At 38.3% G+C, this 24,131-nt stretch overlaps 1 protein-coding gene and 1 long non-coding RNA gene across 2 annotated transcripts in view; one reads left to right on the forward strand and one right to left on the reverse strand.

Annotated features, from left to right (window-relative positions):
• LOC311288469 (Fc receptor-like protein 5) overlaps positions 1–24,131 on the forward strand; it is a gene marked incomplete at its 5' end in the record, with an annotated part of 44,915 nt that overhangs the window by 18,737 nt on the left and 2,047 nt on the right. Inside the window, 15 exons of the mRNA XM_084405890.1 lie at positions 1,476–1,763; positions 3,127–3,411; positions 4,412–4,690; positions 4,789–5,073; positions 5,149–5,427; positions 5,516–5,779; positions 8,319–8,570; positions 8,663–8,773; positions 8,965–9,045; positions 9,149–9,199; positions 9,306–9,356; positions 9,464–9,538; positions 9,619–9,696; positions 10,013–10,072; positions 10,205–10,279. Of these exons, the coding sequence (XP_084262016.1) occupies positions 1,476–1,763; positions 3,127–3,411; positions 4,412–4,690; positions 4,789–5,073; positions 5,149–5,427; positions 5,516–5,779; positions 8,319–8,570; positions 8,663–8,773; positions 8,965–9,045; positions 9,149–9,199; positions 9,306–9,356; positions 9,464–9,538; positions 9,619–9,696; positions 10,013–10,072; positions 10,205–10,279 (2,514 nt within the window). The remainder of the gene's footprint in view (positions 1–1,475; positions 1,764–3,126; positions 3,412–4,411; positions 4,691–4,788; positions 5,074–5,148; positions 5,428–5,515; positions 5,780–8,318; positions 8,571–8,662; positions 8,774–8,964; positions 9,046–9,148; positions 9,200–9,305; positions 9,357–9,463; positions 9,539–9,618; positions 9,697–10,012; positions 10,073–10,204; positions 10,280–24,131) is intronic.
• Positions 19,677–20,648, reverse strand: LOC311287750. Its single transcript, XR_014626790.1, has 2 exons — positions 20,320–20,648; positions 19,677–20,161 (listed from the first exon to the last, which is right to left on the reverse strand). It is a non-coding gene; the product is annotated as an uncharacterized lncRNA (long non-coding RNA).

Raw genomic sequence — 24,131 nt, forward strand, 5'->3', positions numbered from 1 at the left:
GTTGTCAAATGAGGCGCTAAAACCATCAAAGCTGCAGAGACATGAACTCAAAACACCCGGGCTGTGTTGGGAAGCCAAAAGAATATTGTTTTAAACATGTTAATATCGCTAATTGTATTTGATAAATTATACTTACAGTATGTAAATTGGGGTGAATGAACTTAGTTGAACATTTCTGCTAATGAATAGAGAGAATGTTCCCCTCTTGTGTGTCTGACCTGTTGTTACAGGTGTGTTAGCCTGTTATTGTTACTGAGTAAACCTGACAAGTGTTTTTATATAAGGACAGTTTTCATCTATAGCTGACTTGAGTCTGTTACAGTGGCATAACAGATTAAAAGCAGAGAATATCATTGCACTTTCTGAATTCTCTGTTATTCTGTGTTCATACTATCATATTTGGAAAGGTGATCCTCAGAATGTTTTTAATCAGTCATTAATGGGCCATGAGTTGCAGAAGGTTGAGAACCGCTGTATTAGATCACATTTAGTACTAGTGCTTATTCTTGAGCTACTAGTGTGAGCAAGTGCTCTTTCTGTGGTGGAGTTTGAGAGGGACTGACTCATGGCGGTCAAGGGAACACTGTGGTGATTAGTTCAGATTACTGGTCTGGATTGGTACAGATTACTGGTCTGATGCGCTCAGATAATCCACGGTATATGAAAACCCACAGAAGAATACTGACCGTCATGGGGAAATCTCAGTCAAAATAAGATTTTAATTCATTTTACTCTAATTCATTTTATAACTGTATCATTTATCTCTTTTAATTCCTTTTATAACTGTTTTAATTTCCCCTGCTTTTATTTTGTGTCTATTTTATGCAAAGCTCTATGAATTGCTATAATGCGATTATTATAATTCCTTTCTATGAAAAGTTTTTGAATAACTGTTTGAATTTTCCTTGCTTTTATTTTGTGATTATTTGTATTCCTCTCTATGTAAAGCACTTTGAATTGCCATAGTTTATGAAATGTGCTTTATAAATAAACCTGCCTTGCCTAGTACTTATTCTTTAGCTAGTGCTTATTTAGGTACTAGTGCACGTGATAGTCTGTCACAAAGTTGCATGAGTAAATATATCTGCAATATTATATTACACATGCAGTACCATATCTGATCACATATACATCTATATATTATGAAGTGTATTACTGAATATTAAATTCCATACATTATGATATATTAGTAAATATATTGTCACTTTTTTCAATATATGAAAAGCAATAATTCTTTATGTATTATTCAATATATTGTAATATATTAACACAATATATTATTCTTTATATGTTCAAAGATACTGTTAAACCATTTCATACATTGATCATTCATATATAGGGGAATATATTTTCTTTCCATAAGGGTCTGGAGATTAATGAAACCATCAGTGCAGCAAACAAGCTTGGAGACTTGATCATCTGTCCTCATAACACTGTTTGAGTCTCTTAGTTTGTGTTTCTGTCTTTCTTCTCAGATTTACCCACATCTACAGTGACTGTGACACCAGACAGTCCTGTATTCACTGGAGAAACAGTCAATCTGAAGTGTGTGATAAACTCTGATCACAGTGACTGGAGATATGAGTGGTATAAAGACAGTGTAATATTACAGACATCTGGTCATCGTTACACTGTAAACAGAGACACTCTCACTATCAGAGGAGCTACTGAGTCTGATCAGGGTCAGTACAGGTGTAAAGGACAGAGAGATGGAAGACCAAACTCATCAACATCAAGCTCTGCTGTTTCTCTCTCTGTGAAGGGTGAGTTCAACATCATTGTCCTCTTAAACTCTCTCTACATGATCATGATCACACAACCATTCGAGACACTGCAGGGTCACATGACCCACAGGTGGGATGTTTGCCATTATATATTTTAAACAATAATATTTTAGTAAAAAACTAAAGTAATATTGACAAACTATATATTCATCATTTTAAAATAAATGACAGAGGAGCAATAATTTATCAATTTGCAACTAGAATATTTAAGACTCATTAGGCGTGTTCAGGCCTTTATTTTGAAATTGAATTTTTTTTTTTTAAATCATGAAAGATTGGTAGAAACTCCTTTTCATGTCAACAGTTCAAAAGATAAAACTAATTACATTTTTATGAGGAAAAAAGGACTGAAAAGGTTTTAAATATAATGAAACAAATGATGGATTCTTGATTTGTGATGCGGCGCGAGCTGTAACGCACATACATGTTTTTTATGCGTTTATTAGAGGTTGAATTCAAATCAAATACTGCTAAACCACCCATACTACTTCTCAATAGATGTCTATTTCATAAATTGTATGAAAATTATGGAAATATATTGTTCAGATCACTCTAAACATATATGGAAATGGAGGTGTCCTTATATGGTCATTAACAGAGCTTGGCTTATAACTGTATCATTTATCTCTTTTAATTGCTTTCTGTTTTAATTTCCCCTGCTTTTATTTTGTGTCTATTTTCTATGCAAAGCTCTATGAATTGCTATAGTGTGATTATTATAATTCCTTTCTATGTAAAGCTTTTGAATAACTGTTTGAATTTTCCTGTACTTTTATTTTGTGATTATTTTTATTCCTCTCTATGTAAAGCACTTTGAATTGCCATAGTTTATGAAATGTGCTTTATAAATAAACCTGCCTTGCCTAGTACTTATTCTTTAGCTAGTGCTTGTTTAGGTACTAGTGCACGTGATAGTCTGTCACAAAGTTGCACGAGTAAATATATCTACAATATTATATTACACATGCAGTACCATATCTGATCTCATATACAGTATATCTATATATTATGAAGTGTATTACTGAATATTAAATTCCATACATTATGATATATTAGTAAATATATTGTCACTTTTATTCAATATTTGAAAAGCGGTAATTCTTTATGTATTATTCAATATATTGTAATATATTAACACAATATATTATTCTTTATATGTTCAAAGATACTGTTAAACCATTTCATACATTGATCATTCATATATAGGGGAATATATTTTCTTTCCATAAGGGTCTGGAGATTAATGAAACCATCAGTGCAGCAAACAAGCTTGGAGACTTGATCATCTGTCCTCATAACACTGTTTGAGTCTCTTAGTTTGTGTTTCTGTCTTTCTTCTCAGATTTACCCACATCTACAGTGACTGTGACACCAGACAGTCCTGTATTCACTGGAGAAACAGTCAATCTGAAGTGTGAGATAAACTCTGATCACAGTGACTGGAGATATGAGTGGTATAAAGACAGTGTAATATTACAGACGTCTGATCGTTACACTGTAAACAGAGAAACTCTCACTATCAGAGGAGCTACTGAGTCTGATCAGGGTCAGTACTGGTGTAAAGGACAGAGAGATGGAAGACCAAACTCATCAACATCAAGCTCTGCTGTTTCTCTCTCTGTGAAGGGTGAGTTCAACATCATTGTCCTCTTAAACTCTCTCTACATGATCATGATCACACAACCAATCGAGACACTGCAGGGTCACATGACCCACATGTGGGACATTTGTCATTATATATTTTAAACAATATTTTTGTAAAAACCTAAAGTAATATTGACAAACTATATATCATTTAAAAGCTTGCTGACTAATTTTTTTTAAATAAATGACAGAGGAGCAGTAATTTATCAATTAGCAACTAGAATATTTAAGACTCATTAGGCGTGTTCAGGCCTTTATTTTGAAATTCAAAATTTTAGAAAAATCATGAAAGATTGGTAGAAACTCCTTTTCATGCTAACAGTTCAAAAGATAAAACTAATTACATTTTTATGAGGAAAAAAGGTCTGAAAAGGTTTTAAATATAATGAAACAAATGATTGATTCTTGATTTGTGATGCGGCGCGAGCTGTAACGCACATACATGTTTTTTGTGTTTATTAGAGGTTGAATTCAAATAAAATACTGCTAAACCGCCCATACTACTTCTCAATAGATGTCTATTTCATAAATTGTATGATAATTATGGAAATATATGGTTCAGATCACTCTAAACATATATGGAAATGGAGGCGTCCTTGGTCCTTAACAGATCTTGGCTGTCCTCTAGTGAAAAGGTTTGGTACTGCGACCAAACTAAATACAATTTCATAAACTTGTTTCACTTTCATAATTTTTCACTTCTACAATAATCTTCCAAATGTCTTCTTTAAAACTAGAGCAGTCACAGGTCTATGTTTCAAAGCATTCTTGAATTACAACTATTTAAATTTGGATAGTGATGTTCATGTCTATGTGATTAAAGAGGGGTGACAGTGAAGGGCTAATGTGTAGCTCAACTCTTTTCTTATGCACTTCTGTATCAGCCACATCTGTGCTAATAAGAAGACTGAAGCAATTATTTTAGTCATTTAAATGCTCATTTATTTGAGTCTTGAGGATCTGAATCTGTTGTTCTCCTGCAGATCTAAAGCCGAAGCCTGAACTCACATCAGATCCTGCAGGAGCTGCACTGACTGGAAACACAGTGACTTTGACCTGTCGCATGGATCCGTCCACTGGAAACTGGGACTCTTACTGGTACAAACACACACTGAACCCTGAGACAGAGAAGACAGAAACAAACTCCTACAGCCTGAAGATTGATTCAGTGTCTGATGGAGGTCAGTACTGGTGTAGAGCTGGAAGAGGGAAACCAGTCTATTACACACAATACAGTGATGCACTGTGGGTAAATGTTACAGGTGAGAGAGACTGTAGTGTGTGATGCAACAAATACAGATCAGAGACAATATCTACACAACTTCTGAAACTATAAATGCAATAATCTGTGTTTGTACAGTGAGTCCTAAAGCTGTGGTGACGGTACGACCTGATGAACGAGTGTTTAGAGGAGAAACAGTCACTCTCAGATGTGATATAAAGTGGGGAGGAGACACTGAGTGGACATACAGATGGGAAATAGAGGGAACCAACAACCAATATAAAAACACTGTCAGCCGAACCTCAACACAAGAGTTGAACATCAGCAGTGTTGATCTCTCTCACAGCGGTAAATACACCTGTACAGGACAGATACACACTCAAAGCTCTCAGCGCAGTGATGCTGTTACACTGACTGTCTCAGGTGAGTGTGTGTTTGTTGTGATCAGCTTCTCCATCAGTTTCTCTACGGCTCTGTAACTCGTGATGTTTTGTTCAGCTGAAGCTCAGGCATCAGTGCGAGTGTCTCCACAGCCGTGGCTGACTGAAGGAGAATCAGTGACTCTGACCTGTGAGGTTTCAGGCTCCTCTAAAGGCTGGACGTTCAGCTGGTTCAGAGATCATGATCATCTGTCAGACAGCAGCAGAGGAGCTGGAGGATCTTACACTCTCAGTCCTGCTGCTCTACAGCACACAGGAGTTTATACGTGCAGAGCAGAGAGAGGACGACCAGCCTATTACACACACAACAGCAGCTCACAGACACTGTGGATCACTGGTGAGGGTTTATGCTTGTGCTCATCCGGATCTGTGTTTCACTGCAGTCTCTGTGCTGTCAGTTTTGATTGAGATTTTCCTCTTTTCAGGAGTTTCTGCTTCAGTGTCTCTGGTCATCAATCCCAGCAGAAGTCAACACTTCTCATCTGACTCTCTCTCTCTGAGCTGTGAGGATCAGAGTAACTCTACTGGATGGACAGTGAGAAGATACACAGACAAAGACACACAAACGTGTGCAAATCAAACAGGATCTCGATGTGTAATGGACTCTCTCAGCACATCTGACACTGGAGTGTACTGGTGTGAGTCTGAATCTGGAGAGAAACGGCGTCCTCGAAACATCACTGTACATGGTGAGTCCGGTTTATAATCATGACATCTACTAGTCTAATGTTATAACCTAAATTATAATTACAGTCTAAAGACATTTTCCACTAATTGTTTTCTGTGCAGCTGATGACAGACTGACTTCTGTTCAGTTATTTGAATGAGTTTCTCCATACGTATCTATTTGTGAGTTTGCATGGCCATTCAATCTTAAAATAGTTAATAGTAAATGAACTTGGCTTGCTGTCCTCAAAGGAGGCTCGATCTAAACCCTCTACGACAGGACAGCGCAGAGGAAGAATAAGAGAAATAGTGGAGGAGATGGGGAGGAGGAGGGATGCTGGAAGAATTGTCGCTGCTTATACAGTACAGGTCAAAAGTTTGGACACATTTCTATTTTTAATGTTTTTGAAAGAAGTTTCTTCTGCTCATCAAGCCTGCATTTATTTGATCAAAAATACAGATTTAAAAAAAAAAAAAAAAATATATATATATATATATAGTGATATATTATAACAATTAAATTATTAAAATATTATACTTTAATTTAAAATCATTCTAATATGATGATTCATTATCAAAGTTGGAAACAGTTCTGCTGCTTAATATTTTAATATTTTAATATTTTCATAACCTGTGATACTTTTTTAGGATACTTTGATGAATAAAAAGTAAAAAAAAAAAAATATATATATATATATATATTTAAAAAAAATAGAAATCTTCTTTAACAACAATATACACTACTGGTCAGTAATTTGGGGTCAGTCATTTATTTTTTTTCTTATTTTGAAATAAATCAATACTTTTATTCAGCAAGGATGTGTTAAATTGATAAAAAGTGATAGTATAGAAGATTTATATTATTATAATTTTTTTTTTTTTTTTTTTTTTTTTGAATAAATGCAGTTCTTTTTAACCTTTTATTCATCAAATATATTAGGCAGCAGAACTGTTTCCAACACTCATAATAAATCAGAATATTAGAATGATTTCTAAAGGATCATGTGATAGACTGGATGTCACATGTGACACTGAAGACTGGAGTAATGATGCTGAAAATTCAGCTTTGCATCACAGGAATAAATTATTTTTTAAAGTATATTCAAATAGAAAACTATTATTTTAAGTTGTAATAATATTTCACAATATTACTGTTTTTTTTTTTTTGTATTTCTGTATTTTTTATCAAATAAACACAGCCTTGATGAGCATTAGAGACTTCTTTCAAAAATATAAAAATTCCAAACTTTTGACCTGTACTGTATACGCTCATAATGATGATTGACAGGACTGAATGTTTAGGGCTCCTTCGTTTTGGAACTTCATTTATTGTGATGTTACATGAACATGTCCTTAAATACCACATATAAACAAAGCAAAATGTGACTGGTCACTTTTCACATTCATCAGACAGTTTCTTACCATATAAATTGGCAGATTAAACTGCAAAATGGACGTGTTTATGCCAGTGGTTAAAAATCTGATACACAACCAACAAACTCTCATGACAATTTGTAACTATTTTAAATTTTGTCAAATTGGTGACTTGTTAGGGTCCGGGTGAGGAAGGAGACAAGCCAAGCGAAGTACCAAAATAACAAAGGTTTATTTAACTGGAGAAAACTCAAAACAAACAAGAAACAGTGTGCTGGTGCACAAACAATAACCGACACAGACATGAGTAAGAAGGGGAACTAAATACACACAGATGAACACAAGACAGGTGATGCAGATAATGATGATGATGAACAGGTGGGTAATGAAGGGAGTGAGTTCAGGTGTGGAAACGCAGTCCAGTCGGTGGCGGTAATGCACCTACAAGTTGGTTTGCCAACCGCCAATAAACACCAAAGAAGAAGAAGAAGAAGGTGTGGAAACAAGGAGGATTCTGGGAACTGTAGTGAAGACAAGACGATGACAGACGGTGAATGTGACATTAAATTGGTGACTAATGTGTATGAATTTGTACAATCTCATTAGTATAATGTTTTTGTGCCCCACTGATGGTTGGGTTTAAAGGTGGACCTTGATGCTTATTAACGGCATCCAAAAGCCACATAGAGGCTATAGAGGAATAATCCTTTGCGACTCGTTTGTAGTCGGTCGTCATTTCCATCAAAAAGACTGATGAACTTAGCTTGCTTTTGATTTTATTTTGATAAGCTATAAAGCTTGATACAGCATTCAAACCGATGCAATACGGTCAACAGAAAGTTTGCTCCCGCTACTCGCCTCTTCCAACCCTCTCAAACAATCCACCATAAAGACAGCAGAAGTGATCCGCTGTGCCCATGTGACACTGAATAACCAATAAGAAATAACAAAGAATGAACGCTCCTAATGCTTACTTTTTTCAACAACAATGGTTGGTCAAACAAAACAATCGGTTACTCATAAAATAGTTGCGTTTTCTCATGAGATTTAGTAAAACTACACGACACTAGTATAAGAAAGCTTTAGAGGTATAAAGTACAATTCATAATATCAGTATTTTTCTTATGATTTGTTTTGCTATATTCTTATTATTTACAGCATTAAACACAAATTTTCTTGTGTTTGTAGACGGTGAGGTGATTCTGGAGAGTTCTGTTGATCCTGTGATTGAGGGAGAGACTCTGACTCTACACTGTTTACATCGATCTACAAACTCCCCGATCCTCAGCGCTGATTTCTATAAAGACGGATCACTGATCCAGAATCAGACGACAGGAGAGATGAACATCACTACTGTCTCAAAGTCACATGAGGGTTTCTACTCCTGTAAAACAGAGAGAGGACAGTCACTCCACAGCTGGATCTCAGTCAGAGTCAGAGGTCAGTGATGATCAGTGATGATATTATTGTAATATGATCATACAGGATCACGTCACTCACGGACAGATCTGTGTGTTTGTCATGTTCTTCAGTCTCAACAGCTTCATCTTCTCTTCTGGTCATTGGTGTGTTTGTAGGATTGAGTGTTTGCTGCTTGTTCTTCATCTCACTGGTTCTGCTGTGGAGACACAAACACAAGAAAGGTGTGGAGCAGTTCATCACATGTTATGAATTATTAAACCACATGAACAGCAACAAATGGAAGATACAGTTTCTGAAGCCTAGACAGTCACTGCACGTTTATTAATAAATGAGCAGTTAATGCATGTAATCAGATTATATGAGAGTGACAAAACTCTTACAGTGACCATAATGATCTTTGTCTCTATTGTAGATCAGCACTGTAACATTCAACAGACATCAGTCCCGAATCCATCTGGAGAATCTCAAGCGTTAAACTCTCCTCTGCAGTCTGGTCAGATGCAATAACAAATGATTTATATTTATTTATTAATGTTTTTTCCCCCCTTTTTAGACTGCCTTGCTTTTAAACTTTCTCCTTGTTTGCTGTCCAGCAGATTCTGATCACATTTATGATGATGTGACTCCAGTGAATAGTGGAAATAAAGGTTGAGTCTTAAAAATTATTAGAAAATATCTACACATGCATCATGAAAAAATCAACAATAATCATTAAATCTGTGATTGACTTGTTCCTCGTTGTGTGTTTTTCAGACGTCACATATTCAGAGGTCACTGTTAAGAAAAACATATCCGCGGATAAAGGTTAAAAACCCTCTTCAATAGAGTCATTAACCAATAACATGTATGCAATTTTAGTTAAATAAAAATAATATATATTTCTTTCTAATTGACTAATTATATTTTTCTAGACAAAATCAGGGCAGAGTCAAATAATGTGATGTACTCAGAAGTCGGAACAAAAGTCAAGAAAAGCAAAAGCAAAGGTGAGATCCTGTTTTTCCTGAAGTACAGCATATTTCCAGCATATTCTGAATAATCTGATTTATTTTCTGTTCTGTATTAGATATTAATACTGCAGGACCCAGTGATTTGACTTACGCACAGATCAATATACAGGACAAAAAGAAAGGCAAGAGCAAAGGTAAACTCTCAACAAACTGCATCTAAACACAACTGTCTGAATGAATCATCACATTTAACTAGATATAATATATAATGCCTCTATATTATCAGGAAAAGAGAACAATTTACTATCATTAACAGAACTGATAAAGACCTTCATTTTGGAAATGTAACAACAGTCTCAACAATCACATATTTACTGAACCTGCTAATAAATGTTCATTGTGGTTTGAGAGGTTCTGTTCTCTCTTGATATAATCATGGATTATCAGTTATTATTGTAGTTGCAGATGTAAAGCGTGTGTTTATTCTCTGTTTCTCTTGTTCACTGTCAGGGAAGAGCAGCGAGTCTGGAGACACTTTATACTCTGAACTGAAGAACAACACAGATAGAGGTGAGAGAAACAGAGTCAAGCTTTATCACTGTAAAAGTTGAACTATTAAACATCAACAGATCAGAATGATTCATAAAGTCATGTGGATCATTGAGGAAGTGTGAAAATCTCATCAACATTTGTGTTCTTCAGGTGCTGATGCTGGAGTCAGTGATGCAACGTATGCTCAAGTTTTAAAGAAGAAAGGTCACAAAACCAATAAAACACGTAAGATTTTTTGTTGCAAGGATTTTACAGTCACTGACAAGAAGTTCACAATTTGCACTTTCATGTAGAATATAAATCTGTTTTTAGTAATTCAGTTCAGTTATTTGTGAGGATCAGGTTCATTGTGATCTTAAAACTGTAAATCATAAACAGCATGAGCTCAAATCAGAGCTTTTTATTGTCCACGTTTCCCAGATAACAGGGAACGTTCTTATAACTTTAGCTATTGTTCTGGCAAGGTTCCTAACTTTTCTCCCTAAAGGGATAATTCAGGATTTAGCATTAAGCTTTGTATCAGTAGAAAACCTGTAGTTTTTTCGAATTACCGTCCTTTCCTCCCTCATATCCCCCTGAGACGAGAGATTTATGTATTTTTTGTCTGGAAAAAATCCTCCGATGACGCAAAAATCGTCATTTTGCGTCATCGGAGGATTTTTTTGTCCAGAGGAGAGAGACTACAGCCAGTAGGAGGAGCTGTCCCGCATGTTCTCAACCCGCCCATAGAGGGTGGGCTCTCACTCACAGAATGTACAAGCAGTGTCAGCCATCTTTTGTTGGAAGCTAAGCTAGCAGGCTCTTGCTCTGTGGAGAAAGCTGAGTAGTAGGGGTTACCATCCTCTTTTTCCCGGACCGTCCGGCCGTCAAGATCGTCCAAAATGTCCGGGATTCGGCTTTTGCTTTCTGCAGTCGCCATTCATTGTTTACATGCACACCTTTTGTTTCAATCTAACTGAATTGATTCCGATTGGTGAATCTGAATGTAGTGTTTACATGAACGCTAAACAAGTGATCGGTTGATGTGCGTTTTACCATTGCTAAGAAAATTCCCGCTCCTCCGTGAGAGATATGAGACCGGTGCGTCTCACAGACGGTGCGTCTTTGACTGCAGCGTGTCCTGCTCATCAATAATCACGCCACCGGCCTCGCACCGTTCTCCCACGGCCCTCAGTCTCGTCCTGCTCGCCACAGTAAACATAATGAATGGCGACTGTAGAACGCAAAAGCCGAATCCCGGACATTTTGGGCGATCTCGAAATCCCGGGTAGACTCGTCGTCACGGAGACTCACGAGTAGCCTAGCCCTGCGCTCTCTTACTGGTAGGCGTGGCTTGGGAGTGGCCTCCTAGGGCAGCGAAGCAAGTGCATTCTGGGAGTTTTTGTCTTTCATCCACATAAGCCAAAAATACATTTTCTGGCTGTTGGAGCCAGACTTGCTTTCTTTATTATGGTTTGAGTCGAATTATGATAATAATGTGTTTTGTTAACAATAGTTTGGTGTGGTTATGTTACATTTGTTTATATTCAGATCTTCTTGCTTTAATATTGTTTTGGTTTTGCTTTTCTATGAGTGCAACATGGAGGCGTGCGTTACTGAACCCGCCCACCAGCAAACAGGTGACTGCAGCACCTGTTTTATGGGTTCAATCTAACACGGAGCTCAGGTTTGTTTGGAAAGTGATTTGTCGTGGCTAGCAAGGTGCAGCCGTATATTTTCTTTGACCGCTCATTTATCCCGTAACAAGCTTTGGATTATTCACTGAAAGCTCCATCACCCTCCCTGCTGTACGGTAGGATAATAAAACCACTGGAAATTCAGGTACAATTATTTACACGACATGCAATAAAAAATTTCAATGGAATGGAACGGACTCGAGGAATCATGTTTGAGCGCGTCAGCGATTGGCTGCAACACTAAGAATGTTACATAGTCAAAGAAAATTTGGCTTGTGTTGCCTGCTAACCTTAGAAAGAACTTGAACATTTGGAAGAAGGAATTGTTTGCTTGAACTAAGTTGTACCCGATCATCTGCTTGCAAATCTCAACATATCGTGGGCCTGCTACTCTGCTTGAATGAACTGAAATTAGCTATTCTCATTGGATGCGCGTCTTTAAACATCCGACGTCATTTCATTGATAAAGTTTGCAGCGATCTCAGCTGAATGAACAAGCCCACATGAACAAGCCCGCACGTTGTGAATATGAAGTCCCTGACGTTTCTGTTTGAGATTTGGGATTGCAATGAGAAAATATTTGAGTTGTAAAAAGAGAGTCATGATAACGCTGATCAAAGCGAGAGACTGGCAAAACTGAAAGCGTCTCGACGTGCAAAAATGGGCGTTTTGACGAGAAAGAAAAACGAAATCATGGCATTAATGAATGATGCACAAAACGTGGAAACAGTCCAGTTAAAAATGGGAACTGAGTTTGATAAAGCTTATAATGACTTGCACGAAGTAAATGAGTCAATTAAAATGCTGTTGTCACCAAACAATGCTGAAATTGATCAAAATGAATGGTGTTTGCCAAAAATGACTGTCATAAATGAATTTAAAAATTATGCTGAAAAATGGTCGCAAACAAAAATGACTGATGATGAGGCTGAGGGGGCAGAAAATGAAATTGTAAACACTGGTGATGCTCCTGTTATGGTCGATGCTCCTGTTACTGCTGATATTGCTGCTGGTCTGGATGATATTGGTCCCAAAGACAGTATTTCCCAAGTGAAATCAAAGCACTCATGGTCATCACGGTCATCTAAACATTCCTCACGGTCATCAAGGTCTTCTAACTCATCCAAGTCGTCTATTGCTTCTCTTAAAGTGCAACTTGAAAGTGAACAAGTGGAACTGGTTGTTAAAGCAAAAGCTCTTCAACAGAAGCAAGCTCTTGAGAGAAGGAAAGCTGCACTCAAAGCTGAAAAGGAGGAGCTTGAGTTAAAAACTAAGATGGCTGTAAATACAGCAAAGTTGAACCTTGTGAAAGGATACGAAATGCAACACGTGGTCCCAGAAAGAATGAATCAAAATGAGAACATAGAAACTGGATTGTCTCATCAGGCAACTGGAACAGTCAACTCTGACCATTATACTTTTGATGAGGACGCAGAACAACTAACACCTGCGTTCACACAACTGCCATTAATTTTGGAAAGGAACGTACCATACAATTTTCAACCAGCTACATCCACTCAAAGGAAACCTGCCATACCAGCAAAGGATTTATCTGTTCGTTCAAAAATCCCCCCTTTTCAGACTCATTATGCACCTTTGGATCCCAATTACGTTGCACCTGCCAACCTACCTCCAGTAGGTGGCAGTAGAGAACAGAGAAATGTTGCATCTCATCAGAATCCAAAGCCTTCTACTTCTCAAGCTCTACCAAATATTCAACATGCATATGCAGCACGTGGTGCAGATGCACGTAAAGCTGCTGACCATTTAACACTTCCACAAGATAAACAATACCAACAACCGCCAGTGTTGCAAAACACAACCAAAAGGAATGAATTTGACGATGTCATGACTCTAATGGAAAAACAAAACAAAATTACAGAAACTTTCATTACACAACAAGGTCAACACTCCTTACCATCAGTTGTAATTCCCGTTTTCAAAGGTGATCCTTTGGACTACCAATTCTTCATAAGAGCTTTTGATTATGGAATTGAAAAGAAAACTAAAAACAATCAGGATAGGCTGTATTTTCTGGAGCAATTTACAGCTGGCCAACCCAGAGAACTTGTGCGCAGTTGCCAATTTATGGATCCGGAACGAGGTTATGCCAAAGCCAAGGAACTTCTCAAAAGACATTTTGGTGATGAACACAATATTGCCACTTCATATTTGAATAAAGTGCTCAAATGGCCATTGATCAGATCTGAAGATGCAGATGCATTACAAACTTATTCTGTGTTTCTCAATGGTTGTCTGAGTGCTATGTCTTCTGTTCAGTACTTGGAAGAATTGGATCATCCAACTAATTTGAAGGCCATTCTCAGTAAACTGCCATACAAAATCCAAGAACGATGGCGAGTAAAAGCTTATGAATTACAGGAACGTAATGGCCGTAGAGTAGGGGTTGCACGACTACTGATTTCTGCTAGTCGACTTCTTATCAAACAATACTCGAGTTACTCGACTACTCGTCGTTCATGCTACTGTAAATGAAAAGACATGAAATAGCTAGATCTTATCAATAAACATTTATTAATTCATAGCCTAATGCAACAACTACACAAGTAAACTCTCAAAACATTATAATTATGACATTTCATTTTTAAATTTTCATGTAACAGTCTAAAGCCAAATAAATAGCCGTTCTTGCTTTTCATTTCAGACGTCTGCTTCTAGGGGCCGTTCACATATCGCGTCTTTTCCGCGTTCAAGGTCGTTATTTCAAATGTAGGCGCGCGGCGAGTAGTCTAACATAATGAAAGCAACGGACGTCGTGCGCTAGTTTTTCCTTCTCATCTCCAGAAATATATCTAGTAGTAAAGTTAATGCAAGGGCTAGAAATAAATGAATCCTTTGCTGAATGATACTTCTTCGTCGTCATCATGGAGAGCGCAGTTTGGTTGCATAGCAACGACAGACGCCACGGGAGCGCAAGCGCTTGTAGGAGACAGCGGCACGGCCGCGCGCTTTTCACACGTTTTTATTTAGACGCAATATGTGAACGGCCTCGACTAGTCTATGCAAGCCCTACCGTAGAGCAACGTTTTCAGACTTGAGAGACTTCATAACCCAACAATCTAGGATCTTGTCACATCCGTTGTTTGGAAGTCTGAATGCCACACAAGCGAGAAAATCTGAACCTGCACAGACAACAATGCTCAGAGAAAGAAGGCCCAGACATGGATTTACTGGGTTTGCAACCAGTGCGGAGCCGGTGAGTAGCAGCAGTCCTGTAACACAAAAGAAAATGGTGAAAGAGTGTTTGTTTTGCCGTGCAGATCATCATCTAAGCTCTTGCAAACAGCTGAAAAGCAAAAATCATGAACAGAAATTGGAATTCCTTCGGAAAAAAGGAGTATGTTTTGGATGTTTTGATGTAGGTCACATGAGCAAACATTGCCAAAGTAGGCTTACCTGTCATGTATGCTCTCTTAAGCATCCTACTATCTTGCACATCAACAAGACCAGTGTGCAGAAGAATGACGGGGCTATAGCCAATGTTCAGACCTACGAGCCCGATCTCACGGGAAAACGTACAAATTCTACGAGGTGGCTTATTCGTACGAATTCATACGACCTGACTCGTACGAATTAGTACGATTTTTGCAAAATCGTACATATTTTACGAATTGGCCAATTCGTATGAATTCATACGAATGACCTACCCCTGACCCCGCCCCTAAACCTACCCATCACGTGGGTTTAGACAAATCGTACAAATTCGTACGAGTGAGGTCGTACGAATTAGTACGAATTAGCCAACTTTTTATCATTCGTACGAATTCGTACGAATTGGTCGTGAGATAGCGTTGGACCTACACAAGTCAAGCAGACATGTGGAGAGAAACTGGGGCCGGAGACACGGCATGCAAGCTTGCCATAGTGCCGGTTAAAGTCAAACTAAAGAAAAGTGACAAAGTAATTTGCACACATGCCTTTATGGACCCTGGGAGCTCTGCAAGCTTCTGCACAGAATCCCTTCTGAGGCAACTGCAGACAACTGGAAAAAGGACAAGAATCTTGTTAAGAACAATGAACAAGGAAAAAGTGGTTGATACATCTGTGGTGGCAGACATGGAAATCAGTGGACTGTACAATGATGACTTCTTTGACTTGCCAGAGATATATTCGCACCCTGACATTCCTGTAAAGGCTGAAAACATCCCCAATCAGGAAGATATTGCTCAATGGGAATATCTCCATGATGTGAACATTCCACAGATAAATGCAGAAATTGGTCTACTCATCGGAAACAATGTTCCTAAGGCATTGGAACCATGGCGGATAATTAACAGCCAGGGAAATGGTCCCTACTTTTCTCAGTCTAGAAAGCTCCAAATTCAAAAATAATTTCACATTTCTTCTACATAAATGACCCATTTTAAATACAAATTCATCTTTCCAGAGGTGATGTATCCCTTTAATTTATTAAGGATCACTAACTTTCTGGGTTAAACATGTCTTACGGTTGGATGTTACACAGTAAAATCCCCTGTGTTTAATGAACAGCTCTGAGTGAGCATTAGTGACGACACCTGATGTTAAAGGTGGGGAAAGCCGTTTTTGAAATATACTGTTGGCCAATGTTGATATTTGAAATCAACGCAAACAAACACACCCCTTCTTCATTGCTCCGCCTCCAAAACTCACACTCCAATCCTAACAGCCCGAGTCGGTCACGAACGCCGATCCCCTGCAAGCGAGGCGAGTGCACTAACAATGACGGTATACACCGCATTCACTAGCAGTCGTCAGCGCGACTCTCACTAGCTGACCTCCGTTACAAGAGCAATCCAAGAGTAGATGTCTGTTTATCATAGCAGAAGCGCAACAAAATAATGCTTATTGAAAAATAAAGTGATCAAACCATGGGCCCTATTTTAACAATCTGAAACGCAAGTTTCAAACGCGAAACGCAAGTAACTTTGTGGGCGGATCTCAGGCGCTGTTGCTATTATACCAACGGGATAAATGACTCTAAATGGGGTTGGTCTGAAGTAGCTACATTACTCATAGGTGTGGTTTGGGCGTAACGTGAAATAAACCAATCAGAGCATCATCTCACATTCCCTTTAAGAGCAGGCGCGCTTGTTCCATGGCGGATTGCTATTATAATGGCGGATTTGCCAGACACACGCCAGGAGCGGTTCACAGCCAAGGAGACCGACGTTCTCGGCAGGGCCGTAAAACACAGAGAAGTGACATTGTATGTGGATGGAGAAACACACCCAAATTAGCTTCGGTTAAACAGGCGTATGATAATTTGAGTAAATGTGTAAGCTAGATTTATGCCTATTTTTTCACATCTCCATGGACACCACAATGATTTCCCTCATGTGGAATATTTTTACTTGTAATTATGTATGGTTTGCAAAAATGGCAACTGCTGCATCTGTGTAGATGAGAGAAGCAAAGTGTATGTGCGTTGTGCACACGCTACATTATGGCCAAGCACGCGCCCTTAAATAGCATCTGAACGCGCCACTGACTTTAGACTCGGTTTTTCCTGGTCTGTGGTGGAATTGTTTTCTGAAACTGCAAAATAGCACCAGGGAACGTTTGCGCCGGAACACGCCTCCTCTTTTCGCTGATCCTCCCCCGGGAGCGCAAGTTCATTCCCTAATTTACTGACGTGCGTCTGTGAAGGGAAAAGTCCGCTGTGCGTCGGGTGCAAAATAGGAATGATACATGCGTCATTTTACAAAGTCAATTGCGCTGGGTGCAAGATAGGGCCCACTGTGTTACTCACGTGTGGAGTGAATCAAAGCAACATCTGTGTCTGTTTTCAGGCCTTCCCGCTTCGCTCTCTCCAGCTTTTCTCTTTTGTATCATGTCTCATCTCTACAGTATTTCTGCAGTCTTTCTTCAAATCTCCCTCTTGATCGTTCTCTCTCCTCCACCGTCATGTATTGGCTACACGCGTTTGTTGTTGTGTCGGTGCGATAACAGCATATTTCAATGAGTAAAATCACTGAAGGAAAGAGGAATAAACATTTGAAGTCTCCATTGTGGTGATCAGTGTTTCCTGTAGTTGAGCTCTTGATTGTTTTAATTAGTTTTTCTCTGGCTGTTTTAACCCTTTATGGGGCAAGTAACTATATTTAGTCACTTCTGCACACATTCAAAATGCCCCCCCCCCCCCTGCCTCCGTTTGGAGTGCTAGAGTCATGTAGTTTGCTCTCAGCCAATCAGGGGAGATCAAGCTATCTGACAGATATTGACATCAAGGCATCTGACCAATCAGCAGTGGCCTGGCGCACCTCAAACACAGCCATCTTGCAGAAATCAAAAATATTGCTTTTTTGAACCTGGCTTCTCCCACAGTTATAGTAATAACATCATAACTAAACATGGTGTTCTAAACACAAGTTGATGTAACTCACAAATTATTTGGTTGAATAGTTGTGTTAAAGATTAGGATTGCTGTTATTTGCATAGCATTTGTAAAAATTAGCTTAATGATTGGCTGAAAACTAAATGCACCATATTTGATCATATGCCCCGTTTACCTAAGTGGAGGAAGTGTCCATTTTTAGACATATGCCTTATGAATGTATTTTTTTTTTAAATTATAGTTAAATGGCATACACGGGTGCTTATTGTTCGTGTGAGGCCTAGTACTGTGTGAATTGATTTTAATTACTGAATATTGGTTTGTGATAAAACGCAATTATGAGCAAATATAAGCTCATGGCCATAGGTGAGAGTAGGAACGGAAAATAGACCGGAAAATCGAGAGCTTTGCCTGGCAGCTCCTTCTTCACCACGACAGACCGGTACATAAACTGCATTACTGCAGAAGCTGCACCAATCAGTCTTCAATCTCCCGTTCAGGCCTTCCCTCACTCGTGAACAAGACCCCAAGATACTTGAACTCCTCCACTTGAGGCAGGAGCTCTCCACCAACCTGAAGTGAGCAAGCCACCCTTTTCCGACTGAGGACCATGGCCTCGGATTTGGAGGTGCTAATTCTCATCCCAGCCGGTTCACACTCGGCTTCAAACCATCCCAGTGCATGCTGAAGGTCCTGGCCTGATGAGGCCAGCAGGACAACATCATCCGCAAAGAGCAGAGATGAAATTGTATGGTCCCCAAACCTGAAACCCTCCAGCCCCTGGCTGTGCCTAGAAATTCTGTCCATAAAAATTATTAACAGAACCGGCGACAAAGGGCAGCCCTGACGGAGTCCAACATGCACCGGGAACAAGTCTGACTTACTGCCGGCAATGCGAACCAAGCTTCTGCTCCTACAGGGACCGGATAGCCCTTAGGAAAGGGCCCCGGACCCCATACTCCCGGAGCACCCTCCACAAGATGCCCGTATCAGTACCTAAAGACAGAGATGTCTCTAAATAAATGTTCCTTGCAGTTTGTGCCTATAATAAATAAATGTTCCTTGCAGTTTGTGTGTGTTTGTCATATATTTTTTTAATTCACTCTCTGTAATTTATTTTACCCTAGACAGGCAAGTGCTCATATATGGTAACTTCATTGACCTTGATTTTCAATGCAAAGATGAAAAAAATTGAGAACATTTTTTTTTGTTTAAATGTCCTTTAACATCCCCCATTAGGTTTCTGAGGTTAAAAATTTGAATTTCCAAATATTTCAATGAGTGCCCTATAAAGGGTTAACAGTGTGTTCAAAAAAGACTTTTAATGTGTCAGAAGGATTCAAGACAGAATAACATCCAGCCTGGTCTCATTGTTAATACATAGGTATTAATACGTCATTTTCAAAGACACAAAACGTACTTTTTTGTACGTTTGGATAGATGATGTTGACTGTCATGGTGACGCTATCATGAAGTGGCCTGATTCACTGATCAGAAGTGTTTTTGTTGTTGTTGTTGTTGTTGTAGTGGTAAAAACAAGTTTCCTATTGTAACCCCATCATCTCACAAGGGATGAGGAGAACTCGGAAAGGGCCACAACCACAGTGTGTTTCGTTGCAAATATAACAAAGTTTATTATACAAGATTCACAAAAAGCACATGGGGTAATCAGAGATGGCAAAGAGAATAAAAAACAAACAAACAAACAAAATTGTAACCGTTACAGACAACAGGGTTCCCGATCCTATCCAATGGAAATTGCTCTGAAACTATGTGCACACTCACAAGTTCAACAAACACACTTTCACTCCAACCTCCACAAGTGTAAAGTAAATCAAAGCACTACCATCGATTCCCAAAACCTTACAGAGTAAACCACATACAAGGAAATGGGAACCCCACCGTCAGTTGTAGGTCCACAACAAACAAAACAAAAACAAAAACAAAATAAAACAAACAAAGACAATTTCACAAATTAAATCAATCCCTTTGCCACTTCCATACACAAGACCCAATTCAGCATTAAAGTCATCTCTTCAAACACCCAATAAGCCACCAATGCTTTCACTAAAGTAAACGGCAATCATGCATCATCTGTAAAGAAAACAAAGAAAGAATACACATTGATGATTGCCCTATAAAATATTTACAAGGATTAAAAAAACCTTAACCATTAAAACAAACACAAATATAAAATAAAATAAAACTTAAAACCAAATCTCCCTATTAAATAGTTCAATTAATATCAGTACCTGTATTCTCAAATATATCTGCTTAATTCTCTGAGGCACCAATCAACACCATTCCCATAAGAACACTAAAACAGAAAACAAATACAAACATGTTAAAACTAGACAAACTCACTATGGTCTCATAAATCAACAACCCTTACCTTCCCAATTCAGTTCTATAATCAACTTGTTTTTTTCATCTGCTATTACACAGCCTTGAAAGACACCAAACAGCTTTTCCTGTTTGCCACATGGTACCACAAAGAGGAAGTCTAAACAGTTTGGTTTCCCTTTATAGTGTCTTAATTCATGGGATTTGTAGTCCATCCAATTTGTAGTCCTTCCTCTTCTACCCCATTACACTATTTTAAATCCTTGTTTCTTGTCCACTGTGGGAGATGCTGAGGCTATGATTCTGACTCGTACCATAAATAGATCCAGAGAGGCGTGTTGATGTTCCAAACTAATAACTGAAGTTTATTAAATCAAAAATAAAGATGCATTGTAACATAAAACAAAACAAACAACTTTTAGGCAGCTTGCAGGTTTGTTGCACCATGCCACCCTAGCTCCAAGTGTACGGTCAAAAGACTGTGTGCTCTTGCAACAGCGCCCCCTTCCTGTCAGGGGTGGCCTATCCTTTATACAATTTTTCACCTCTCACCTATAGAGGGCACACACTCAGAAAAATAAACACAATTAACAAAACACAACAAACTGATATTTAAATGAACAAATTTATACAAATTAAATAAGGTGGTAAGTATGGCTCCTACAGTTGTTGTTATTAATTAGTTTAAATATTGTGTGTGTCGCGTCAGCCTCTTGGTAGTTTCTACCGTGATCACATTACTCTATTTCGGCCACAAGACTCTTCCTCTATTTACTCCTGTAAAAGGTCTACCTTTATAAAGTCAGGAGGAGTCAGGTAGGCTTATAATATTCTCTTCTCTGATTATATTATCTCAGGGGCAGCTCTGATCTACTGTACCCCCTAGGCCTGCGGTTCAGAAAACAGCCAAGCCTACCAGTGTAGTTAGTTCAGTTCACCACAGCTGTCTCTCCTATTCCTGCTCATGGTCTCCCACGGCCTACTCAGTTGCGAATGTTTGACAACCTTGTCTGGATATTGCTATAAAAATCAATCTTTTTCAGACAGTCATCTCATGAAACCCCAAAAGGATTCTTACTCTACAGCAATGAACAGACTGGGACAATATTATCAGAGTTTTGAGGGCAGTCCTCATTCTCATTTTATTATTTCTTGCAGAGGTAAAAGCTAAATACACCACTCTATGCCAGCTAAGCTGGAAGATCCATGCCAGAGACACATTACATTTTAAAGCTTTGTTCAGTGTATGTTTTCTTCTCTAAGAATGTCAGGTTTCTTATCTTGATCTTCTGGGGGCGTATTACAGAAACTTTGTATCTTAAGTCTTAAGTTAAGATCTGACAAGTTAATTTTGGATTTTCGCTCATTATCAATCACGCCACCGGCCTCATGCCGCTCTCTCACGGCCCTCGGCCTCGTCCTGCTTGCCACACTTTTCATTATATTAAGTTTTGATAAGCTTGGTAGAAAAGGCAAAGCCCAATAATTTTTAGTCTGTAATTATTTTTATTTTAGAGTTTTATCGTCAAAGTGCAGCACATCACTTGAGTGTTCACATAGTCTTTCCACCATCAAACATCGCTGTTCTTCATCTTGTATCATTAATAAATGTGACGCCATTCTCAGACAAGGCTATTTTTATGTGATTTTTATAGTTGGCTTTCAAAAACTATTGAAGTTAGGACACCATTGGGGTTAAGACCATTTTTAGTATTTTTTGTGGAGTTAGGATGCTTCTGTAATACCATTTCCTATCCGTAGTTAAGATAAGATTATGCACTTAAGAAATGTCATTTTGTAATAGCTTTTGTCCTAAATGAGGTCCTAACTGAAATTGCCATGGTTACCAAACAGAAATATAGGATTCTAAAGTTAGGATCTCTCTCTCTCTCTCTCTCTCTCTCTCTCTCTCTCTCTCTCTCTCTCTCTCTCTCTCTCTCTCTATCTCTCTCTCTCTCTCTCTCTCTCTCTCTCTCTCTCTCTCTCTCTCTATTCAATTCAAATGAGCTTTATTGGCATGACTTGTACAATATTGCCAAAGCATTGGCCATTACATAGGCAATGAACAAATAATCAATTAAGTCAATAAATCAATCAGTAAACAAATGCATGAATACATTTATATAAACAAGAAATAACACGACAAAGAAAAAAAAGAAAAAAACACCATTGTACATTTGTACCTTCGACAAGAAAATAACATTTCTGACTTCAGTTTTGTCCACTGGCTGACTCTCTTAGTTTATGGCAAGCTGCTATATATTTTGCTGCTGTTGTGATCAAGCTACTGTAGTTTTCTCCCAAAATATTATTTATTATTTTTCTGAATTTGGTAATGCCATAAAATTTGGTTCTAGTTGTTTGAATTTCCAATCTAGTTGTTTGAGTGACTAATCAAAGTTTAACCTGATAGAAAAATATTTATTTAATGTTATCCGTGTAATATTTAATCTGTAACAATGTGGACTTTTATAAAGATCCGTTTGGCCATTAACTTTTAAATGCATCATTATGCATGAATATGAGGAGAGTCTCCGCATGAAAGACCCGCGACTGCAGATCAACGTGCTTCTGCATTTCTCTCCGATACGGTAGAAAATTCGACATGTTATCAAACACACCTGATTCAGGTCATCAGCTCATTAGTGACTCAGCCGTTTCTCAATATGTGTTCTTGTCTGTACTTGTGTTCTTGTGGACTTGAGAGACGTCATCAGTCGCTGCCCTACTTCAGAGTCCACATCAAGCCAAGAACAGTTCAACTTCTTCAAATCCCCGGATGTGTTCTTGATCCGCCCCTTTTACCGAGGATGCATCGAGAGGTGACTTGTGCAGACTTGAGACAACAAGGCATCCCAGAATGCATCTCGCACCAACCAGCAAGCGTCAAGCGTAGGAGTAAACCTGCATAATTTAAAAATACCACTGTTATTGTGTCACAAAATGCTGTTTTAAGAGTTTTCCAGGCGAGAATGTAGTTGTTTTAAGCTCAAATCTGTGGTTTATTTATAAAGATACAGTAGCTCCTGTTTTAAAATTGTGAGAATGCAGGAGATCTCCGGGCGCTCAGCGTTAATTAACCCCGTCTAGAACAGCCTTACCTCGGCTAGTCCTTCTGACGTTTGCTGCTGTGCTCTGATGTCTCTGTAGTGGTTAAACAGGAGATGTTATTCGTTGTGTGTGTATTTAATGGGCGATCTTTGGTCTCATGAATCTATAATTTGTTCCCTGGCAAATCGTTTTGGCTGAGAGCAAACTGAAGGTCATGATATATTTAGGCCATTTAACTTTACCATTATAGCCTAGAGCGCTGACTTTGTAAATCTTACAGAATTGTTTGCTTTATTTCTTATTGTATAGCTTCTTATACCTTTTACGTATACTTGTATAATGGCAATTATTGATCGTTAAAACTGACATTTAACCAAAAAAAAAGAGACAGGGTTGTGTTTTGTTATATTTCAATTTATTACAGTGAAGATAATCAGAGTACATGTGCACATATTGCCTGAACCACATATTAATGTTTAATATTTTTAAAAATGTAAATAAAAAGTTGTTGATAAAAACATGTATATTGTTTTAAATATACATGCAGTGAAGGTCATCAAAGTACACGTTGCCTGAACCATATTTGTGTGGCTATGTTTAATGTTTAAGATTTTTTTTTTTTTTTATGAAAACAAAAAGAGGCAGAGTGATGTTATAATATTTTGTTTTA

The sequence above is a fragment of the Rutilus rutilus genome (assembly GCF_951802725.1).
Source record: "Rutilus rutilus genome assembly, chromosome: 3".
NCBI lineage: Eukaryota > Metazoa > Chordata > Actinopteri > Cypriniformes > Leuciscidae > Rutilus > Rutilus rutilus.